Genomic DNA, 23,166 nt, shown 5'->3' with positions numbered 1-23,166 from the left:
GGGGTGCTGACTGATGAGAAGCTCAACATGAGCTGGCAATGTGCGATGGCAGCCCAGAAGGCCAACTGTATCCTGGGCTGCATCAGAAGTGTGGTCAGCAGGTCAAAGGAGGGGATTCTGCCCCTCTACTCCACTCTTGTAAGACCCCACCTGGAGTACTGTCTCCAGCTCTGGTGTCCAGAGGAGAACCACGAGGATGATCCGAGGGCTGGAGCACCTCTCCTATGAGGAGAGGCTGAGAGAGTTGGGGCTGTTCAGCCCGGAGAAGAGAAGGCTCCGGGGAGATCTTATTGCGGCCTTCCAGTGCCTAAAGGGGGCCTACAGGAGAGCTGGGGAAGGGCTTTTTACTGGGGCATGTAGCGATAGGACGAGGGGGAATGGCTTTAAACTGGAAGAGGGCAGGTTCAGATGGAACATTAGGACGAAGTTTTTCCCTGTGAGGGTGGTGAGGCCCTGGCACAGGGTGCCCCGAGAGGTTGTTGAGGCCCCATCCCTGGAGGTGTTCAAGGCCAGGCTGGAGGTGGCCTTGGGCAACCTGGGCTGGTGGGAGGTGTCCCTGCCTATGGCAGGGGGGTTGGAACTCAATGGTCTTTAAGGTCCCAATGATTCATTTGATTTTTTTAGTTCCTCTTTGGTTCATGCCTGTCTTAAAAAGGAGAGGAGGGTCCCATAATACACATTTAAACATGTGCTTTCCTGAAACTGCTTTCTAGATTGTGAATGAGAAAAAGATTTTCATTCAGGAAGATAAGTCTGCTGGTGCTTTTTGAGGTTTGTTAGAGCAGCTCGGGCAACCTTAGAGTCTTCAGCTTCACTAGAAGTAGTGTTTTTCAAGCATGTTTCGATGAAACAGGGCAGTATTTGTCTTAGAGCCCCCTTGATTTTTGTAATGCTTGCTGCTAACAGGCAGCTATTTTGAGCAATGTTAGCCTGATGGTAATCATTACGTCTTTTAATGAGTAGACTGTTGCTGTTTAGCCCTTTATTTCATTTTTGCACAAGACTATGTGGAAAGCTTGTTGCTGGTTTATTCAGTTGTTGTTTTTATTCCTTATACAGCAACAGCAACCGAAGACCTTAAAATTTTGGGACAGTCTTTTAGATTAGCTGAATCTGATTAGCCCTCGCTGGGGGAGGTGGGGTGTGTGTGAATGAGCATGCTTTTATATGAAATGACACACAACATGTAAACATTTATGGTACCAGCTGTGTTTTGTGTGTATCTTTAATTTGTAATAAGCAGTTCCTTATGGTTGAGATTCTTTCAAAGGGAACTTTTTTTGTGAGTTTTGTGTTGAATTTATCAGCTAACAACTGCTTTAGCACTTATTTCAACTATGTGGACCCTCTGCATTATCGACAGTGGAGAGAAGTTGGGGCATTTCAAGATGAGCACTTAGCTCAATACTGCCTCCTCTGAATTTACTGTGCCGTGAGCCAGTGTCCCACGGCGCTGCACAGACATAGGACTCGGTCCCCTCTTCAAACTAGTTGCAGTATTGATGCTGTGGAGACCTCATACACTAACCTTTTCACTAAGTGCTATGCAGAGCATAACCACTGCAACAGGAATCCTCCTGGGATGTGCTTTGAACTCAATTTCGGTTCAAAAAAGGTATTTATATGCCATCACGTGTGTATCTTGTTTACAAAGTAAACCGATGCCGTTGATATGGGCTTCATAACTTCACGTTCACATGTGATGCCTTTACCAAACTCCTTGTTGGTAGTAGTGAGAAAATGAGTATAATGATTCATTTTTCGAACCTTGAAGATCTCAGCACATCATTACCTTTCACTAGTGGTGGGATCTGTCATTATTTTAGTGTAAGGCTGTGCTTTGGCTCTGTCCTAAATGACACACTTTGGCTATAAAAGACATTGAAAATATTGTGAAACTTTTTTTGACCAGCCAGCTAGGATGGAAACTTTGCACATCACTTACCGTCAATAAAATGGGGATTGTTCCCCTTATCCCATTGCTTCTCCTAACTATGCATGACATCAAAGATATGGTAAGGTGAAGTAAAGTTCCCAAGGTTTCCCTGGAAGCCACTTTGTGGAGCCTGAAAATGTTCTGAATCCCAGGTCATTGCTCTGCTGCCAGGTGTACTGCTAGTCCTGGAGTGAATAGCTGGGTTGAATTATCCAGGTTTTACTACAAAGAAAAATTTGAAAACGAGTCAGTAAAACAAACTTAATATGGAAAAATAAGATGTGGAATACTTGTGCTTCAGTGTTCCATGTTTAGATTATGGTTTAGCTTTCTTTGTTAAAAATCAGTTGCTAGCTTAAATAGGTGTTATTAGGGACTTGGATTTGAAATTAATATGTGCTTTATCAAGGTTTAAGCTTTTGGTCTCCTTTAGATTGATTATATATAAAAGAAAAAAAATCAAGTTGCAGCATTTACCTAAAAAATTTCCTGCCAGGTGTTGACACACTCTGTGTAGTTATCACTTTCACTGGAGATGTGTATTCTGCAGACTGCTCACTTTATCACATGCATTGAAACCTAATGCACTGGATCTGTCTCTTCTATGCAGGTTAACGTTAGCAGAATACCACGAACAGGAAGAAATCTTCAAACTCCGACTAGGTCATCTTAAAAAGGTAAGAACTAACTGCAGAAAAGGCTTTTGGGTAGGTTTTTGGTTCCGTTTTCTATGAACAGCAGCATTTCTCTGTAGAGGTCACTACTGATTGATAATTGAGAGGTTTTCGTTGCTTGAAAGGGATGGCCAGGATTTTGTAATAATTTTTTTCCAAAGCAGTGGTATTCAGGAAGGATGTTCGTTGCTTCAATAAATAGATTTCTATATCCTTACAGTTATGGTTTCATGCAGGGAGTTCCACTGTTTTGATGCATCTTATTCTGTCACTATGATCTCCCTAGTGCTGGGCTCTGTACATGTCTGATATGGGGGAACATAAAAGAATGGAAAATTATAGGGAAGCAAATTATAAGAGCACAACAAAAAAAGCAACCGTCATTGGCTTTCCCGTTTTTTTGCAATCTCGAGTAACCAGCATTATCAGTAGCAGTCCAATAGAATCTCTTGGACTTTTGGAAACTAGTACTGTTCAGGTAGCTGCAATGCACATTTGTTTTCAAATACATTGGCTTCAGTAGGAACTGTACCTGCAAGTGAGGTTATAATTAGATAACCTGTTGGTTACCTTTAAAGTGATTGCAATGACTTATAAATAAGTTTTTTGGGACACTTCAGCAGATGAAGTACTGAAAGATGAAGTCTTCTGCCATTTCCTGGTTAGCTGTGATCTCTGCTAGGGCCAAAGAGTTTTCTTTCCCATATGAAACAAAGAGGAAGTGTGCAAATGCATTGCTGGAGTCCCCCTTCTTCTCTCAGGCGGTGCCTGAGCTCTACACTTAGTTTTTCCTGTAACCTTGACACACCGGTTGAATGCAAGGCTTCATTAATGCTACTGTACTCCTTGTTATTTTCGGTGGCAAGGGAAAGTTAATGCACACATGGAATCTGTTGGCACTCTGCCCATTGTGTTTTATTGACCTGTGAGCAAAGATAAGTGATATGGGCAGGAGTATACTAAAGGTATGCTTGCTCTACAGCTTCCGCGTTGCTAGAGTGGATTAATTGCAGGTCCATCCATGCTGGCATGTAGTGTGCCACCCTGGAACAGAGGAATCCATTTGGAAATGGACCTTAATGGAAAATGAAGTAATGTTCCAGGATCGTGGCATTGTCTGAAGCTGTGCTTATCCTTCTCTGCTTTTGGAAACTGGCTCATTCTTTGTGCCTAAAAATAGAACAGGTTGAGAAGGGAAGGAACAGAGTCACAAGACAAATGGGTAACTATGTCCCTTGAGTCATATATACCAAATAATACTGCTCAAGGCGTGTGTTTTAATTGAGGTTTGCAACCCTGTCCACAGTGATGTGAATTCTAGTGTCGTGTTTGAGGGCACTAGAACTTCCAGCTCTACATCAAAACTTCCACATGGCGCTAAGTTACGCTCTGACTTGTTCTACCTCCTACTGCTAATAAGACCACGTGTTGTCCTTTGACAGTCTCCACCCTCTCTGGATGTGGCCTCATCCCCATGTGGCATCGTGACATCCTTGTTCCTTACTTCTGAGGGCTGTCCTTTTCCTCTTGTCCCAGCAGCAGATGAGTTCTTCCAAAAACAGCTGCATAGCACTTAATCAGGGGAGGAGCAGGACTAGAGCTACAATGCTTCTTAATTACACAAAATGTTAAAAAACAAGAAGGCTTAAAGATACCTTTGCCTCCTGTCTGTGTGTCGGTGTAAACAAAACTGCCCGGTCAGTTTTCATTCCTGTCACCTTCCACCTGACTCTTAGTTGACTATGGCCATCTCTCTAATCTCCCAAGCAAGTTATTTACCAATATGTTCTTCACAGGTGGAATTACGTGCGTGTTTCCATAGATCAGGCAGAAATGCTAACTGCGCTATCTTACACAGTGTTGTGTTTTCCCTGTGCAGGAAGAAGCAGAGATCCAGGCAGAGCTGGAACGGCTAGAGAGAGTTAGAAATCTACATATCAGGGAATTGAAAAGGATACACAATGAAGATAATTCACAGTAAGTAAATGGGATTCGGGGACAAGAACGTATAGCAATTTTTTATTTGTCCCTTTCATAGTGGGAAACACTTGGTCTTTTTTAAATCAGCATGGTGATATAACTTGAAGTTCAGGTAAGACAAAGGCTTCCAAGTGCATCAAGGTGCCATTATGTAGTCTTTCGTCAGTGCAAAGTGATCAAATAGTATCAAATCTGTCAGTCGTTAACACAGTTTTAATATTTTTCTGTCCTAATATAAAAATGTTGTTTCTAAGCTGTGTAGTAGCTGTAACTTATTGTGCGTTAGATTGCAGTATTTCTGTCAGTTTTCTTAAATTGTGTTTTTCTCGACAGATTTAAAGACCATCCAACGCTAAATGATAGATATTTGTTGCTACATCTTCTGGGTAGAGGTGGCTTCAGTGAAGTATATAAGGTAAATTTGAAGTGGCAGTCTGTGGTGTAATCTGAATCTGCAATGAAACATTTTAGTAAGCAGAACTTTTACGCTTCTTTTCTCAATGGTGTGTGTGGTTGTGGAGGAAGAAGGGAGGACAAAGCACATGTTGCATCTGGCTTGCATTAGACAGCAGGCTTGAGATTTTTAGGTTCTGCCCTCGTCCTCAGAGGTCAGATTCCCTGCAAATGTACGTTTCAAGAAAACGTTGCACTGAGTCTGCAAGTTTTGTCGGGACAGAGAAGCAAACGACTTGTTTGTTCAAGTGCTATACATAAATACCTTAAGAGGCTAAGTTTTATTGAGTGTGGCATAGCAAGTCTGAACGTCACTGTAAATAAGAGAAAATAGCTCCAATAATAAGAGCAAAGCCTGCGTTTCCTGGGGGTAGAAGCCTTCTCTTTTTTTCCCTTGTGTCTTCATTTTACACTCTGAAGTAGCAGACTGTGTGTGTGTAGTCTTGGGACTTCCTTTGAACTGAGGATTACTTGTGTGTCAGCACTCTTGCATGGCCAAGACCTGTGATACTTTGGTGCTTGCTGTTTGACTATTATGCTTAGAGCCTTTCCAGTTCTAAGTATTCCCCATCTGTACTCAGTAGTTTTTAATTCACATTGAATTTGGCTAGAATGAAAATAACTATGCCAATGCAAATATTGGACACTTCATGGTGATTTGTTATTTTGATGCAATACAACAATAGATATCTAAACCAGGGGGGTTAGACCGCTCAGGTAGTGAAAAAAGAGTGTGAGCCGCACGTGTAAGTATTCTGGATTGCTCTTCGGAGGTTTTGCTGACAGAGTGGAAAGCCTTGGCTCCACAGATAAAAGCAAGAAGGTATGAATGCTTCATACCGGACTGGGCTTAAGAGTTGTAACTCTGTTATTAAAACAAAGAAATGCTTAGCCCTTCTTCTCCAGGGTCTTGGCCGATCTATTAAGCGTTAGGAGTTAAGTATACGACTTTTGAGATGGACACAGTTTATCCTTGTATGCTTACAATAAGTCCTATAAATTATTAGCTGTTGCTGCTTTCACACAAGATAAGATTTCTGCATTTCTCTAAGAGCTCAATTCCAGCCGTCTGTTCTTTAAAGACTGCCTAAATAGCAAGAAACTGGAGGGGGAAAAAAACCACAGCACAAGATTTACACAGTTCTGCCATTTAATTCTCCAGCTTCTAAATAAGCTGAAACATTATGCTCCAAGATGGGGAGCTGAGCTACCAGTGTGAAACAAAGTACTGAAAATCCTCTGTATGTTTTGGGTTTATTTAACTGAGCGTAGAGAACGAGTTAGTGGGCTTGGGGGAATAATGGCAGGGTCTTTCCCAGTGTGATTAACTGTCTGTATTTTAGTAATTTGGCCTTTCTGATCCCATTGTAGTTCTGGTGGTAAAATGTCAGAATAAATGTGGCATTAGCTAGGTCCCGTGGGGAAGGTCAGATCAAAGCACAGCATATTCAATTGTTTTCAGAGTTGCTTGGTTTCATTAGTGAAACTAATTACATCAAAATGTGGGTTTGCTCTTCACTCAGTATGTCGTAATGCTGATTTCCTGGGTGGGGATATTGGTTTGTTAGAGCTTGTCTGCTTTTGCAGTATTAACTTGAAGTTGTGATTCCTACTGATTTTCAGCTCTTCTCTCTGCAGGCATTTGATTTAACAGAACAGAGATATGTAGCTGTGAAAATACACCAGTTAAATAAAAACTGGAGAGATGAGAAGAAAGAAAACTATCACAAGTAAGTAAGGCTATAAAGCAGACAGCCGTGTTTCCAAACCTCCTCCTGCATTTGGTTATCCGCTGTCTCTGAACAGGCTGCCGTTCTTTTTTCTATGTTTTGCCACATTTCAAAAGCCGCTCGCTCTCTGTCCCAGTAGCTACTTGCAAAAGTTACGGTGAGATTAGAAACGTTTCAAACATGCGCACGCACAGAGTTTTGTATAAGTACTGTGGCACAAGGTTTTAAATCACCAGTAGTGCTCTATGAAGAAAGCGTTAAAGCGGCTTCTCCTCTCTGAAACGCCTAAGCACTGTTCTTCTGGGAAACGGTTGTTCATGCCCATCTTCCAGGTACATACCTGCACTGTTGCTCCCTGAAAGCCTTCCCTGTCCCTTTGTTTCCTAGAATACTTAATCCTTTCACAGATGATTAGGACTATATGTATGTCAGGGCCTAGAAGGGAGGTACAGGAAACCTTTTGGTGTGGGTAACACTTGCTCCCTAATGCCATGGATTAGATAAGCTCTGCAGAATGGCAGCCAAGCCTTCTTGACAGACCTTCAAAGATAAAGCTGTGATCTTAATTCCCTAACAAGTCACTGGGACAAACTAGGCTGAATTTGAAACCTGGAAGTTGGGTGGTAGAGCATCATGGAATTTTTCTAGAACTTGCTGGGTTTTTTATTCAGCTATCTTGGATCCCTTAACGATTTATTATGAGGTTATTCTGCTTTGGCAAGCAGTACCATTAATCAAGATTAGTTATTTTGTAGTATTGCCAGCATTTGAGATCCACGCAGATTCTGTGGTTCTCAAGAACCATTCTGCGCAGTTCCTTGTTTGCTTGCCTTTTCTTAAGCTGTCTGAATAACATGCATGGGTTTGATTGAAGTTGGACTGCTGTGCGGTATGTCTGGGTTTGCTATCTGCAGAACTTAGAATTAAGTCACTTGTATGACTAATGCTCAAACTTTCCTATTTTCAGACATGCGTGTAGAGAGTACAGAATTCACAAAGAACTGGATCATCCTCGAATAGTTAAGCTATATGACTACTTTTCGCTGGATACTGACTCGTAAGTTATGTTGCTGTGTCCTTTGACTTGGTTTGACCCATGCACTACAGACGAAGTATTTGGTCTCTTAAACCTTTCCAGGAGAGTCCAGAGAATGTCCACACCAATGTTACAGACTGTACTGCAGAGATATCTGAGGCAGTTTCAACATACATTGGTTTTCTAGGGACGCTAGCTCACAAACCAGTATGCCGTATTGTGTCGGATGTGGTGCTTTACTAGTAAATCCTACTCTTTGCTGGCCTGGGCAAATGCCCCAGCTGATACGGCTTTCCGCTTCTGGATCTAGCACTAATGGGGGATCTCTGACCTTTGTACTATTGAGCACTGAGGACTGTGCTCCTGGTAGCTTATTTTTAGAAAGGGATTAATAGGCTGGAGGACTCTTAATTTAATATATTGACCAAATAGGTGAGTCTTACAGACAAGCAATAACAAAGTGTTCTGGTTTCTATCAGGTGCCTTAATTACAACAACTACTGTTTTGCCTTCAGGTTTTGTACAGTGTTAGAATACTGTGAGGGAAATGATCTGGACTTCTACCTGAAACAGCACAAGTTAATGTCGGAGAAAGAGGCGCGATCCATTATCATGCAGATTGTGAATGCTTTAAAATACTTAAATGAAATCAAACCTCCCATCATACACTATGACCTTAAACCAGGTATGCTGTGCTGCTAGCTGACGTGCTTAAGGATGCTAACTAAAGGTAATGGGTTATAAGTAACATGGGGAAGTTTACTTTGGTCAGACAGCAAAAAGGAGACAGGGCTGTCTGGGAAAAACTTTAATTGCAACAAGAAAAAAATTAAAATGCATAGAACATGCTGTGAAAAGGATATTGTCTCCCAGAATTGCAACATAAAACAAGGAAATAACATTCTAGAAAAAGTAGGCTCCGTGTTCAGAACGAGCCCGTGAACCAAAGTGTCTGTGTTTGGTTTCTTAATGTCCTGCTTGTATTCTGCTGTTGAGAGTTTCTGTTGTTGCTTCATAAAGGGTTCCCATAATTACTAGTGTGTTTCGCGTTCCCATTCTTCTGGCTTATTCTTTCTGTAATCATCTGCCTGAAAATTTGGTGGCAGAAGCTAACTTGGAAGTGCTCAGTTTTTCGTATTGTGTGGCAGCTCACAAAGCTGAGGACGTACAGTCGAACTGTTGGCTGGGGTCTGCCTTTGAATTCCGTGACACCTGCCATGTAGCAGGCCCTCTCCAAATGTTGGTGCGGATTTCCCTTCATCATTGGGCAGAGTCACGAGGGGAAAAATGGAAGTGCTGTCTTTTGGGGTGCTGCATATTGGCTGCACAGCTGTCTTCCTAGTCCAGTAAAATTCAGCCGTCTCTTTGGGCAGTTATCCCTGGCTTGTCTCCCTATACTGGTGGCACTTCATCAGCATTGTGTAACCGGTATGTGATGTGGTTTATTGCATCAGCACGAGGAATCTGTACGGGAGGTGGTGCTGTTGCACTAATTCTAGTGACCCTGTTTCTTCCCCCAGCTGCCGACTGTTCTCATGTTGTCTGAGCATGCCGCAGAGCTCTGCCTACAGTTGTCTAAAACTGTGATTCATCCACTGCCATCACACACGATTCTGCTGCTTTATTGCAGGCTTTCAGAAAAACAGCGACGATCTGACTTCTTGATCCTTGATGGATTTGTAAAAGACTCTTGCCTGCCTAAGCAGTAATTGTCCTTTTTGAGCTTAGAAAGCCACTGGGGAGCACTGTCAGGAAGGAGAGAGTTTCTGGCTGTTGAGAGGCTGGGGCAAGTCAGGACTTCTGGGCAGAATGAGTCATAACTATGTATGTGTATTTCTCTCCTTAATCCTTTTTGACCTGCCCTTCCAACGGGACCTTTGGGAGGGGTCAAAACAGCATGGGCGTCAAGCTCGTTTGGCTAATAGGGCTCAGAATCTGGAGGTTCCAAGTAATGTCAGGCCACTGGGTCATTTGAGGATGGGCAGATCAGTTCTAGCACTTGGTGGGAGCCGACTTGTCTCCAGAGCCCGGGGTACTGAGTGTTAAAACATCTACCCCGGGCTGCTGCAGCTCACTGTGTAGGTTCCTTGTCCTCTCGTGCAGAGCGCTAGAGTTCAGTGCAATTTTATTCTTGTTTTTGTTGGTTATTTTTTTTTTTTTCCCTGTTAGATGGGTATCATAAGGGGCTGTTTTCTTCCTCTGTCTAGGTAACATTCTTCTAGTCAATGGTACTGCATGTGGAGAGATAAAAATCACAGATTTTGGACTTTCCAAAATCATGGATGATGACAGCTACAACTCTGTTGATGGCATGGAACTGACATCGCAGGGGGCTGGTACTTACTGGTAAGCGTTGCCTCGGGCACTTGTAAGTTACAGATCAAGAACAGTTTATAAACAGCTTTGGATCTATGTCAGCTCTGTATGTGCTGCCACAGCTTGAGACACTGGAGGTTTGAGACCCTGGAAACTGCTCTTGTTGTCACACAGCTCCTTCTGAGGCTGGCAGCTTTTTACTTTTCAGTGGGTTAGTGTTTATACATTTGAAAACCATCTCTTATCCCAAGGGTCTGGTGAAAAATTGCATATGCTGCATGCTGCTGAGATAGCGAGCTCTGGAGTGGAGCTTGGCTGCTCTTTCACAGTCCACAATGGCACTGTCTAACAGTTTGAGCAAAGAGGAGAATACCATACCTATTTGGAAATTCAGGTACATCAGGGAGATGGAAAGAGTATTCCACTGAAACGAGGAGGTGAAAAGCCATCGTTAGCTCTTGCAAAAGGTGTAAATCTCACAGTGCTGTCTACAGGCAGAGCTTCACTTTCAAGTGTCACGTGAAAGATATTTTCAGCAATACTTTATCCTTAGTGCCAAGTGTTGTCACTGCATCACCTGTGGCTGAGAGCAAGACCTACGGTGAGCGCCACTGAATGTCATTCTTAGATATTATCTGAGCTGCAGACTGTCACTATGGGCAACAGTTGTACAGGAACGTTTGTTAAGGCATTCGGTATTGTACAGGTTTGTTCCTTTCCTAAAAACGAAACTAGCTGTAGTTCGAGCGAGGCTGAGTGTCTCTAACTAGGACGTGGCATCTGGGGTTGTATTTCTAGAAATATGTATTTTGGCTGTGTGTTTCTATTGTGGACTTGTTGGCCAAGCCCTTTGAACAACAAATACCAGTTCTGAAGATAAAAGAAAATGGGATTGTTTTATGTGTTCTGGTGAAAAGAAACTGACTGTGCTGACTAGCTCAGACCATGAGTGTCTGGAGAGTCCTTGGGGATCTCCGTTCCCAGAAGGCGTATGCATTGGTGGTCTTGGCCCGAAGACACACAGGAATGAAATTGGGTCCCTCGAGTCCCAAGCCAATATCTGATCACAGAAGCTTGTTCCTTTCTTTCTGAAGAAAATGATTGGAAGTATTTGGAGATGCTGCTCATAACCTGTTGTCGCTTCCTTCTAATCAGGTATTTGCCACCAGAATGTTTTGTGGTTGGGAAAGAACCTCCAAAGATTTCAAATAAAGTTGATGTCTGGTCAGTGGGAGTCATCTTCTATCAGTGTCTTTATGGCAGAAAGGTAAGAAGGTATTAAACTCCATTCCTAGTGGTAATTCCCAAACCTTTTGGGAGGCAGCCCTGGCTGCTTCTTCCTTCTCCTCCCCAGGCTTAGAAGGTGCTTCTGCATTGTCTCGTGCCATCAGTTCCGAGGCACAGTCCATGCTAATGAAGTGGGGAGAACTTACTACGTTGTGTTTTGATCTGCATGGCACTTCCTTCAAAAGCAATGTTCTGCAGAGCATCTCTTTCCACCGGGCATGTTCCCACTGAGGCTGTTATGGGCAGGACAAGTGTATCGTTCAGAGCCAGACACCTGGGGTTCTTGGTCTGGCATTGTTTTGTGATGCTTTCGATGCGTTCAGTCTTTGTCAAGCCTGATACTGCTTGACAGCTGCAAGCGTTTTGGGGGAAAAAAAAAAAGTAGGTACAAAGACCCACTCTAGAAGTTTTTAGGAAGGCTTTGGAAGGGAGGAGTCCAGATCAGGAAGAGGTGATTTGTCCTGAGAAAAGGTAATTTGTTTTATGACAACGTAAGAAATAGGTTGGACCAGGAAAAGGATTCCATCAACTCTTGTTTTCACGAGTCCTTGGTAACCAAGTGTTGTGGAAGCCTGGGCTGACAAACATGCTGTGTTGCCTAGTGTTGTCAGTCAGACAAACGGTGGAACCGGCCCAGCAGAGATTGAAGTGGGTGAATTTCCTGTTAGCTTAGATAGATGAAGGCCCTCCTGCACATGATGGAGCTGACCTATGAGGTCTGGAAGCAGGAGGAGATCCCTCCTGTCTGAGCCGGAGACACCCCAGACATGTTTTGGCTTGGTCCCTTTTGTTCAGTTTCAGTGTGTCCTGCTCATCTGGCTGGAATCTGCAGCACCTCCACAGCATTTGTGGGCTTCTTGCCTGGAAAAATGCTGATGTCAAGTGATGATAAACAGTAGCGTTACGGGTTTTTTAAGGCCTGTCATCAACCTTTAACAACTGTCTTTGATTTTTTTGGTAGCCCTTCGGTCACAACCAGTCACAGCAAGATATATTGCAGGAGAACACAATTCTGAAAGCTACCGAGGTGCAGTTCCCTCCAAAGCCAGTAGTCACACCAGAAGCAAAGGTAAACCTTCTTGCAGCGCGTTTGATTGCACTGTGTCTGTCAGTCGGCAATCAGCGCTGGCAGTTCCTTCCTCTGAGTTTCCTTAAACCCAGCAAGAAGTTCTGCATTTAACGCTCGCCTGCTGCAGAGCGGTCAGTGCCGTCGCCTTGCTGTAGTTGTCAGGCTGAGGACTAACAGAGAGCAGCGCGTGCCTCTGCCCGTGCGCTCTGCTGACAAAAGATGAGCTTCTGGGGTAGGAGCTGGGCGCTCTCTGTGGCCACTGGGGAAGGAATTTCAGCGCTGGGGTTGTCAGATTGGCCTTGCTCCCAAAGAGTTGCCTGTCAAAGAAAGCTTCCCGTTTCTGTCCGTCTACTAATTCTCGTTTTGCCTTTGGGGTGTGTGCAGGCATTTATCAGACGCTGTTTGGCCTACCGAAAGGAGGATCGGATAGATGTCCAGCAGCTGGCCTGTGACCCATACTTGCTGCCTCACATCCGCAAATCTGTATCCACAAGCAGCCCAGCTGGAGCTGCAATTGCATCAACCTCTGGAACATCCAATAACAGCTCTTCAAACTGAGAGAGAGTTAATAGGCCAAAAACTGCTTGAGAATCCGGCAAAAAGACTTTCAGAAACAGCTTTGGAATAGAGGAATCTGCAAGGGTCTCAAGAAACCTGTACCAGGTGCTTTTTTTCTCTTGCTTTTTTCCATCCATAGAGCATGACAACATCAACTCTCATCAAGAAAACCTTCGGCATCTAGGCCAAGCCATGCGGATAGGAGATGGCTTGAGGTTTATCCAGTAAATGACCACAAAGGGTGGCTGCTCTGAGCAAGGAGGGGAAACTCAAGAAAATACAAAAAGACATGGTTCCATGTACTGTGAACTTCTGAACATGCAGCCTTGGGGAATCCAGGACGCCGTGTGTGCTTCATATGAAGAATGTGGACTTTGGAAAAAGACTGGGCTAGTCCAGTGTTGATATTTAAACATTGTTCTTTTTCTTTTAATAAAGTTTAGGTAACATCTCCTGAAAAGCTCGAAGCACCAAGGTTCAGCTGGGGATGGTATATGACTCTTTGCCCTTTGGAGGGGAAAAAAGTTGATCCTGCCTGTTCATGGCACTAGAGTTAGTGTTTTACCCCTAATTAATTTCAGTTTTTTAAAAATAACAATTTTTTGGAAGAAAACAGTTTTCTGGTCTCAAAGTGAAACCCATATTAGCAGGTTCGTGGCAGTGTTCATTCTGCGGATGGTGCAGCTTTCTGTTCCCTTGGGGTGGCCTCTTAGGAATAACTCACCTTCTCGGGAGGGCGGCGAAGCCCGCGGGAGAACAGGCCTGCGTAGATCTCCTGTGATCAGAGTGGATCACAGCTCAGACCGCCACGAGGTTTTCAGCTGCTGCTTCATAGCGCTCTCAACGGTTGCACCTTTTTAATTTATTTGAAGTGCTGTTCTTTTTGAAAACGCACCCTGACACGTTCACGACGTGCTCTCCGCTCTCGTGAGCGTGCTGTCTGTTGACTGTTGAAAAGGCAGGCGGCGAACAGGAAAGAATCGGAGCACAGCTCAGCTGATCGCAGGTGTGATCTGTGCTCACACAGTACTGTACATACCTTGTTCGTGTTACAAAAACCTGAAGCTGAAGATTTGTCTGCTCTTCTCAGTTAGGTGACTTGGCAGCAAAGCTTCCTCTCTCCCTTAACGCGTTCCTTTTAAAACTTGCTGACTTTCCTAACTTGCTGCCATCGCTGCGTCCGATTTCAAGTGAGGGAATGAGATAGTGTTCTTGAAGGGAGCAAACAATCTAATTATTATTTTTGTCTCCCTTCTGTAATCTGCCTGGAGGGGTCTTACACCTTCAGCTGGAGCCTGCCTGCTGTGAAACGCAAGCCTCTTGTCCCCGCTCTGCCCCCTTTTCCCCCCACATTGCAGCAAAACAGAAAACACACACAAAAAGCACAGCACTTGAACATGTGGCAGCCAGGTTGGAGTGCTCCTAACATGTGGCAGGAGTTCATAGCCAGAAATATTTAAAGATGCAGTGTTCGAGAGCAAGGTTTGTCTCGGGAGGGAGCCGAGTGCTGCACTACCGCGGTTCAGGGTGGTGTTTAAAAAACAAAGTACCCTGTGCGCACTTCCTAACCCAATACCCAGACCACCGTGGTGGGGACTGTCCTCTGCGTGGCACCGCCAGGGCTGTTCCCGCAGCTCCGGCAGTGCGTGGGCTGTTCGGGGCGCTCCTCACCCGAATGGCATTCTCGTGGCAAGCGATGTTCTCCATCACGCACTTTCAGAGAGAACTATCACTTGTCTGCCTTACTGTAAGCCATCGTCTGCAAATACTATGCTTAAACCTGATCAGGAACTTTTGGTTAACTGAAAAATGGAGGAGTCTGTTGAACTTCAGCAATGGGCCTGGGAAGTGGAGAACCCTGCTGCTTTTTTATTCCTAGTTTTGTAGTGACTCTTGGGCTTTTAATTGGATGTATTCACTTGCAGCTGCATTAAGGTGGTCTCTAAACTGTAGCGTTTTAAACAAAGAAAAGAAATACTGCATCTTTAAATCCTCAGCCATAATATCTTAGCCCTTTCCATCCCTGCTGCTCTGTTCCAGAAGTTAACTGTTTAGCAAGCAGCGCTTCGACATGTCTATTCAGCCTCTGTCAGGCGAAATCAGGGTTGATGCTTCATCCCATTTGCTGAAACTGATGATTTGGTGTCTGTCCGCATCGGGGAGAATTCTAAAAGGGTTTTTTCTATCCCAGTCCTGTTGTTTCTTGGACATACAGTGTGTGCTATCTCTGTGGGTGTGATTAGTTTTGTGTCAGATGCATTGATTCCTGCTGTGCGACACCCGTCCGGGGGCCTGGGGACAGCGCTGGCCTTTCCCCGGGGCTGATAGCAGTGAAGAACCCTGGTAGAAGTCCGGCTGCGACACTTCCTTGTTAATATGGGTTTCACTTCCAATAACAGCCCTATTGCCACACTGTTCATTTACTTAAAGAAAAGTGTATGAAGAATTTGTAACTTAAACCAGGCCAGACTGTTTTGGCTCTACCCAACAGATGAGACATGGATATTAAAATAAGTTTTAAGAAACTGATTTGCCTGGCTCTTAACTGTTTTGCTCTCTGTAGCGTTGGCACGAGCTCTCTTGCAGTGGCTGCGCGGAGGTGACGGGGGACAAGATGAGGAAGGATGGAGGAAGGTTGCATTCAACAGCTCAGAGCAGTGAGATCTCTGCATCTGAGGGGGGAATCGCTGAAAATTGCCATGTGTTAGTTAATTTCTGGCATCGATCTTGTTCTGGAAGACTGAGACAAGGTAAGTTTGTCCCTCATTCTTGGTAGAGTAGCAGTTGCCTTAAGAAACTATGTATGTTTGGGACACAAAAACCACCTTTTTTTTTGTCTGGTGATGGTAATTTGCGTTGAACTCCCATGCCCTGGCTGGCTGTGCCGAGCCGGTGGCCGCAGCCTGTCAGCCGCTCCTCAGCCCCCGGGTGCCGCGGCTCCGGTCTCGGTCACATCCACGTTGAGCAGTGACGATGAACTCAGCTCCTTAATTTATGGCTGAGTCTTGTCAGCTTTAAAAACATACAATAGAAAATGAAAAAGGAGCTTGGCAGCTGAAGATGTCAAGTCTGCTTCTATCCGGACTAATAACCGGGGAGCACCCGTTCACGTGCCCCGCTCCTCCGTGGGCATCTCCCGACTCCTGTGCGGGGCATCCCCACCACGAAGCGGGTAGTACCTGCCTGCTGGAGCCTGGTTCCTCCGGAGGAAGAGTTTCTGGGGATCAGGGTTTCTCTGCAAACCTGACGTCACTCTTGCTGCGCTTTAACTTCAAGTCAGCTTTCGCCTGAGCGCGAGTGAAACCGAACACCGAGAGCAGCTCCCTTCCTTCCCCGCTGCTGCAATTGATTATTTTTTGGCCCCCTGTGCCCGTTTTGGTGATGCGACACAGATTTGGGTAGGGGGAGGCGGCGGCAGCCTTTCAGCAGCGAATGCACAAGCATCCCGCGGCGGCCAGGCCTCCGGGCCAGGTACCCAGCGCGCCCGCGCGGCGTGCCCGGGAGCAGGGACGTACGCGGGATTATGCGCTCAGCTCGATGCCAGCGGGAATGAGGGGCTGCCTCCCTGGATGCTGCGCCTCCTACGCTAGCGGTTAGGAGTCACGCTATGAAATGAGCTTCTTTCTGCCAAATGGGCCGGTCCCAGTTTATTTTGTGACCTGGCAAACTCTCCACACGGGGTTTGCTACCGCTGCCAGTGTCTCCCTGGGGTTTGCTGCCGGAGGATGTTATTTGCTGGGTGCTACGCGAGCCTGGCTCGAGCAGCCTTGACTTAAACCTTCTCGCTCCCAGCGTGGAGGGGGAGAGGCGATTTGAAGCCTGTGGAAGCAGGACCCGGTGCAGCCCTGACTCCCACCCAGTCCCGAGGTGCCTTTTCTGCCAAATGCTGAAGAATCTTTGCACCGAGACCCTGAGTTTCCATCACCGCACGTGGATGTGCGCACGGCTTCTGCTTCGCCCTGGCCCCAGCGCTGCCCTCGGGGGCAGCTGAGCGCCCCACGGCCATCGCCCTGGGTGGGGGCGAGAGGCCAAGCAAACGCGGAGCCGCTCGCCGTCCCCTCGCCACGTTCACACCCAGGAACAGGCGTCTTGGCCACAAGGACGCTATTGTCTGCGCCGGGTGGGGGAGTGGGAGCCGGGACCCGGGCTGAGACACACTCTCATTTCATGCATTAACTGCGTGGGGGCGCGAAGGATGGGAAAAGCCGCTGGCGCGTGCTCTCTGGTGAGGAGCTGTGTGCTGCTGCCAGCGCCGCACGCTCCTCCGTGCTCCTCTCCGCTCCCAGCCCTGCATCTTGCCATGGGATGAGTTGCCACAACCTTTCTTCTCCCTCCACCCTTCGGCTGCAGCAAAATGCCGGCTGGCTGCTGCGTCAGCGCAGGGGAGGCTCAGTGCTTCGAGCTGGTCCAGTAAAGCCTAAAAACAGAGGTTAGCCACCAGTGCGTGGGGTGAGCCTCACCAGCCCACAGGCAGCCCTGGCCCCGAGCTGCTCTCCCCTCTGCTCTTACTTGGGCTGCAGGGACGGGGCAGAGGGGTGCAATGGTCCAGCTGGAGGTAAAAAGGGGATGGATGGATGGATGGAGCTAAAAATGCAGGGATGCTGTGGGGAGCAGCAGGGTGAAGACAGGGACGCTTGGCCCCTCGTGCTGCCCCGATCTCCCATCCCCACTCAAGCAGCCACGGGGAACGCAGGCGGTGGGTTATAAGGTGCTCTGGTTTGTATTCATGGGAAGAAAAAAAACCAGCCCTGTTCAGCTCTGTCCTCTCTTGACCGAAGCCGCTGGCTGCGCAGGAGCCCCGAGCACGCGCTGGCCAGTGTCCACGGGACATGGGCTGCCGTGTCGGCAACCTCCTTGCTCTTGGCCTGGCTCAGCTTTACATCAAGATCAGGGCTCAAAACCTGCTTTGTTCAGCATTGCCTCATCCCGGCTCCTGCTAATCTTGAAAACCCACCGGCTCGCACCCCAACGCAGGAGACCGGCTGGGAGCGATGCCAAAACCCCTCCAGGCGAAAGGGACCAAAAGGAGATGGTGTCCGTGGCTCAAGGTAAGGCAGTGGCGGAGGTGGAAACGAAGCATCGAGGGCCGACTACGTGGCTGCTGGATGGTGCTGCTCCTGCTGGAAGGGCCGCGGGATAGGGTGGGAGCTCCGCTCCCTGGTCCTGTCCCATCTTCCGGTGGGAGGAAGATGCTGTTCGGGATGTGCTGTCTTCCGCCGCTCTCCCAGCTGCCTTCCCTCCCCCCTCCACAACCCGGCTCTGCTAATTTGCTCTTGAGTCATGCGGAGAAAGTGTTTTTTCTAAAAGGCGAATTTCTTGCGAATGGCTGGAATTCCTCGCTGCTCCTTCCCAGGAGGCCAGGGAGGAAGGAGAGGCAGTGGGCTCGGAGGGCAGCGCTGCTCCCCGGGCAGCCCCCGGCCTCATCTCGCCCCCGCGGCGGAAGGGCAGGGATCTCGGCGCTGGCCCTCCCAGGGCTGGAGCGCCCTGAAATTCCTCGTGGCAGCTTTGAGAGAGCACATCTGGTTTTAATAAATTATTTGCAGCTTGAACTTGCCTGACTTTTAAGGGCTGCAGAAGAGAAGAGCAGCAAAGAGCCCCGAGAGCCGCAGCCTGGGGAACCCACAAAGGGACCCCCTTCGCGGCGCTGGGAGTGAGGGGGGTTGGGGAGGGATTTGGGGAGGGGGTCAGGGGCTGACTGAGCCCCTGGAGGGACCCCAGTGGCTGGCAAAGCCCCCTCTTCTCCTCCCAAGGGCCGAGGGGACGGTCAGTTTGGAGGCAGGGAAACGGCCCTTCTTTTTGGCCGGGATCCTTCTACCCGCAGCTGGGTGTCGAGCAGAGCTGGGGCTTATCTTCAATGCTGTGTTTCTGCGCTCAGGCGAGGAGCACGGGGACCAAACTGCGGTGTCGGGGACGGTGCAGCCCCGGCCACCAGCACTGAGACCCCCCCTCCCAGCACCGAACCCATCGGCGCTTGGGAAAACCAAACCCTCGGGAGCATCAGCGTCACCGGGCGCCCGATGGCCACCAACGCGCCCGGGGCTGCGGAGGAGCTGAGCCCCCACATGGTGTCCCCAGGCTCGTCCTCGGAGGGAAGGCTGCAAATGCGATTTGGGGACGAGTCCTCTGCCGTACCCTGTGCGGGTTCCCCGCCGTGCTGGGGGACGTGTCAAGCCTCACGTTCCAGCGAGGGGGCTGCTGACCACCCCTCGCTGGCCACAACGCAGAGCCTGGCAGCGGGTTCTGGGGGGGGGGGGGGAAGCCCTCTCCATCGCTGGGACTGGGGCTGCCAGTGCCGTCCCCCGCCTGTCTCCAACGGGTTGAGAGCGACGTGGCCTTCCCCTGCTGCCGGCGCGGGGGAGAGAGGAGCCAGCAGACGCCGAGACGGCCTCTTCCCTAAGCGGTGACCTCAGCGCGGCAGCGCTTGCCAGGTGGGTGTTGATCTTGGCCCTGCCGGTCCCGTTCGGGGGCCAGGATGAGGCCGGGGCGGTGCGGACGGAGGGCTGAGCTCGCGGCGGAGCCTGGCAGGTGTTGCCCGTCCCCGGCGGCGACTGCCGCGGCGATGCGAAGCCCGTGGCACCAGCAGCCCCTCGACAGCCGCTGCCTGCAGGCAGGGCTTTGCTCCCCAGCACTGCTCTCCCGGAGCCCCTCAGTCCTGCGGAAAGCGGGGGACACCCCTGGAAGAGCGCAATCAAGCAGGACGTGCAGCCTCCCTGATCGGATATGGTACCCCCGTGTCCTCCCCGGGCTCTAAAATTAGACCCTTTTGTTGGACCTCCTCAGAGGTGGCTGATAACTTGGTACAGATCCTGCAGAGCATCTGCCCTCGAGACTGGTGCTACGGACGCTGCCCTTGTGGTCCACAGCTCCCCAAATCCTGTCCTCTGGCGTGAGCAAACACCTAATGTGCCCCATATCAGCCCCAAACTCAGTAACTTGCTGGGTGCCACCCGAATGGATGTGTCCCACAGCTCGTTAGCAACATTTATTTTCCAATCTGTGGGAAGCTGAGCATCCCCCATTGACCCATGTTCTACCAGTGCTCCCAACCAGGGCAGAGCTGTAACCAACGGTGGGCGAGTGGCGCAGATCCATCTCCAAAATATTTTCCAAATCCTTCTGCAGGGGGACTTTCACTCGAGTTGATGCAGTTTCACCCCATCCCACTGCAGCCCCTCCACTGTGACCATCCCCATACAGTACGTCGCTTCGGCTAAAAAACAGCATTTCTTTTTCCGACTAGGGGACAGATACAGATGCTCCGACTGCGGGAATCGGCCGCAGGCACTGCATGTCCCAAGTGCAGACACTGCCGGGACGAGCCCATCGCTCCCATCCCTCGCCTGCTGCAAAGCGCTCTCCTGAGAGCGCGGCCGGCGGCGCGGCCGGCCATCCCCTGCATGCGGCCGCCTCCCCTCGTCTGGCAGCAGCTCGTTAGGGCCAGAGAGGTCAGACAGCTTGGAAACATCCCAGGGGAAGGGAAAAATGCATTTCCTCCCGATCCGCTCCGACGAGTAGCAACTGAACTGGTACTAAACCGGATTAGGAGGAGAGCGGGTGAGGAGCTGTTGGCCCATGTTGGAGGAATTAATTATTAGGAAGTGCTAATTATGTTCTAATCACAGGGACCTCCGAGACATGGGATGAACCAGGCCAGGAGGCAGCGATGCTCCGTGGGATCCAAAGCCTTTCGGCTCTGCCCCGTCCCCTCCTTCGGACGGGATTTGCCTCCTGGGAAAGGGACATCAGGTTTGTCCGGGGTGGATGGAGGGTCCCACTCGTGGGACGTCACGGCTCCATCGCGTCCAGCCGCTGGCGCCTCGGTGGGTGGGATCCCCCGGGAGCTGTCTCCAAGGTTTAGGGATGGGAGTGAGGGTCTGGGCAATCCCCTCCTCTCCTCCGGGCCGTCGCACTCGCTCCCCGTGGGCAGCCCCCGGCGCCCATCCCGCCACGGAGGGTGAGCGAGGCTGTTCTCCCGGCGCTGCCTCAATTAAAAAATAATCCCTGGCTTAAAAAAGCCAACAGCCCAGATGCTGATGTGTTTAATTGGGGCCCCCCTGGAGGGTTTGCATCCCCCAAAGCCCGTCCTGGCCCCGGTCTGCAGGTCCTTCCTGCCTTGCTGGGAAACAACGGATTCATTTATTTTCACAAGAGCGGCCAAACAACACGTGGCTGGAGGACACGCACCTCCCCACGCCGGGCCCGATCCCACTCCCTGCTCGAGGGAGCGCTGCCATCCTCTCGGCTTGACGAAAAGCATCATCCCGCCTGAATTTCGCACGGCAGAGTCTATGTGGCGAGGTCTGACGTGCCTCCCCCCCGCGCTGCCCAAATCCCTGGAGAGCCCGAGGAGGAGCCCCTGCGTGCTCGGGGATGCTCCTGTGGGATGGGTACCACAGGCATCACCTTTTCTGCACCGGTACAACCAAATCTTTGCACGGTGCCACGTTGCCATGCTGTGGGCAATGGCAGGAGAGCAGCTGGACCCTCTCAGCCATCAGGGGAAGGAGTTGTTTGCTGGTTTCAGGTGGGGCTGAGCACAACCCTTGGGTGCGGGAGCACACAGCGGGTCCCAGCCTGCGCCGCCGCCCCAGGGCTTCCCAGCAAAATCCCCAGCAAAAAAAAACTCAACGTACCCAACGTGGGTCCCACCGCACTTCCCCATATTCCCACCTTCCCTCTCAAAGCTTTCTTGATTGCTCCAGAACCGGAGGAGAACCGGCTCTCCAGCAGCCATGCCCAGCTGAGCCAGTGCCCAGCTGCATAAATGGGAATTCTCTCCTCCCGGGTTTCAGGGATTTGGGGATTTTATTTGGTTCAAGCAAATTGCGATGCTGAATCCCCTCCAGGTGCTCCGTCTGCCCTGTTACCCCCAACCAGACCTCCAGCAGGAGGCGAGCACCCGCGCTGTTTTGGTGCTGATGGTTTTTAAGGTGCTGATGGTTTTTAGCACCGAAGAACCCCCCCAGAGCAGGAATCCGTGGTGCCCGTGTGGCTCCCGTGGCAGCGAGCCTCCTCGTGCGGAAACACGCAGCCCAACAGCCGAACAAAGCCGGGAAAATGCTGATTTCCAACATTTTCCACCAAAAGTTTAAAAAACATCTAAAAGTTTTTAAAAGCCTTTTATATTCAGCTCTTGAATACGGGATATATCCACACCGGGTACTGGGCGATGCTCTTCGCCCCATGCTCCTCGGCAGAGTCCCAGAGAGCCGGAGGGCTGCAGCACCACCCCAGGGCTGGAGGCTGCTCTCGGGCAGGGTGGGTGGAAGGCGCCACGATCATAGAACCATGGAATGGTTTAGGTTGGAAGGGACCTTAAAGACCATCCAGTGCCACCCCCCTGCCCTGGGCAGGGACACCTCTCCCCAGCCCAGGTTGCCCACGGCCACCTCCAGCCTGGCCTTGAACACCTCCAGGGATGGGGCCTCAACAACCTCTCGGGGCAACCTGTGCCAGGGCCTCACCACCCTCACAGGGAAAAACTTCTTCCTAATCTTCCATCTGAACCTGCCCTCTTCCAGTTTAAAGCCATTCCCCCTCGTCCTATCGCTACATGCCCCAGTAAAAAGCCCTTCCCCAGCTCTCCTGTAGGCCCCCTTTAGGGACTGGAAGGCCGCAATAAGGTCTCCCCGGAGCCTTCTCTTCTCCGGGCTGAACAGCCCCAACTCTCTCAGCCTCTCCTCATAAGAGAGGTGCTCCAGCCCTTGGATCATCCTCGTGGCTCTCCTCTGGACACGCTCCAGCAGGTCCATGGCCTTCTTATGGTGGGGACTCCAGAGCTGGAGGCAGTACTCCGGGTGGGAGTGAAGCAGTTGGCTGCTGGTCAGTAGTATAGACTAGATAGATGTCTTCATGTCAGCTCTGGTATCTTGCTCCGTACTTGGGTGATCTTGCATTTTGGGCTTCAAAACCACCTTTCAAAAATACCTTTTTGAGGCACTTTCACTCCCTTACATGGGAGCCAGGAGCTCTCCAGCTCACGGGTTCACCACAGGACCCGGGGCCTGTTGCTCCTTACTCAGCCCGAACCAAAGTACAGTGAGGGGTCAAGTGGATCCATCAGAAACGAGCTGTGTCCGGCCTCAGCATCCCCCACCCACAGGTGAGACAGGAGCTGCCTGGCTCTG

At 49.4% G+C, this 23,166-nt stretch overlaps 1 protein-coding gene across 3 annotated transcripts in view; it reads left to right on the top strand.

Moving 5' to 3' along the window:
- TLK2 (tousled like kinase 2) overlaps positions 1 to 15,562 on the top strand; it is a gene marked incomplete at its 5' end in the record, with an annotated part of 44,758 nt that extends 29,196 nt beyond the window's left edge. For all 3 annotated transcript variants that reach the window (XM_082495084.1, XM_082495083.1, XM_082495082.1), the window contains 10 exons: positions 2,547 to 2,613; positions 4,490 to 4,587; positions 4,924 to 5,005; positions 6,682 to 6,773; positions 7,741 to 7,830; positions 8,325 to 8,494; positions 10,017 to 10,155; positions 11,281 to 11,392; positions 12,374 to 12,481; positions 12,866 to 15,562. In XM_082495084.1, coding sequence (XP_082351210.1) covers positions 2,547 to 2,613; positions 4,490 to 4,587; positions 4,924 to 5,005; positions 6,682 to 6,773; positions 7,741 to 7,830; positions 8,325 to 8,494; positions 10,017 to 10,155; positions 11,281 to 11,392; positions 12,374 to 12,481; positions 12,866 to 13,039 — 1,132 coding nt within the window. In that variant the 3' untranslated portion in view covers positions 13,040 to 15,562. The remainder of the gene's footprint in view (positions 1 to 2,546; positions 2,614 to 4,489; positions 4,588 to 4,923; positions 5,006 to 6,681; positions 6,774 to 7,740; positions 7,831 to 8,324; positions 8,495 to 10,016; positions 10,156 to 11,280; positions 11,393 to 12,373; positions 12,482 to 12,865) is intronic.
- Between the last annotated feature and the right edge of the window lie 7,604 nt (positions 15,563 to 23,166).

This window comes from Vanellus vanellus (genome assembly GCF_965231255.1).
Source record: "Vanellus vanellus genome assembly, chromosome: 24".
NCBI classification, from domain to species: Eukaryota; Metazoa; Chordata; class Aves; order Charadriiformes; family Charadriidae; genus Vanellus; species Vanellus vanellus.
This window is presented reverse-complemented; position numbering and strand designations above follow the sequence as displayed.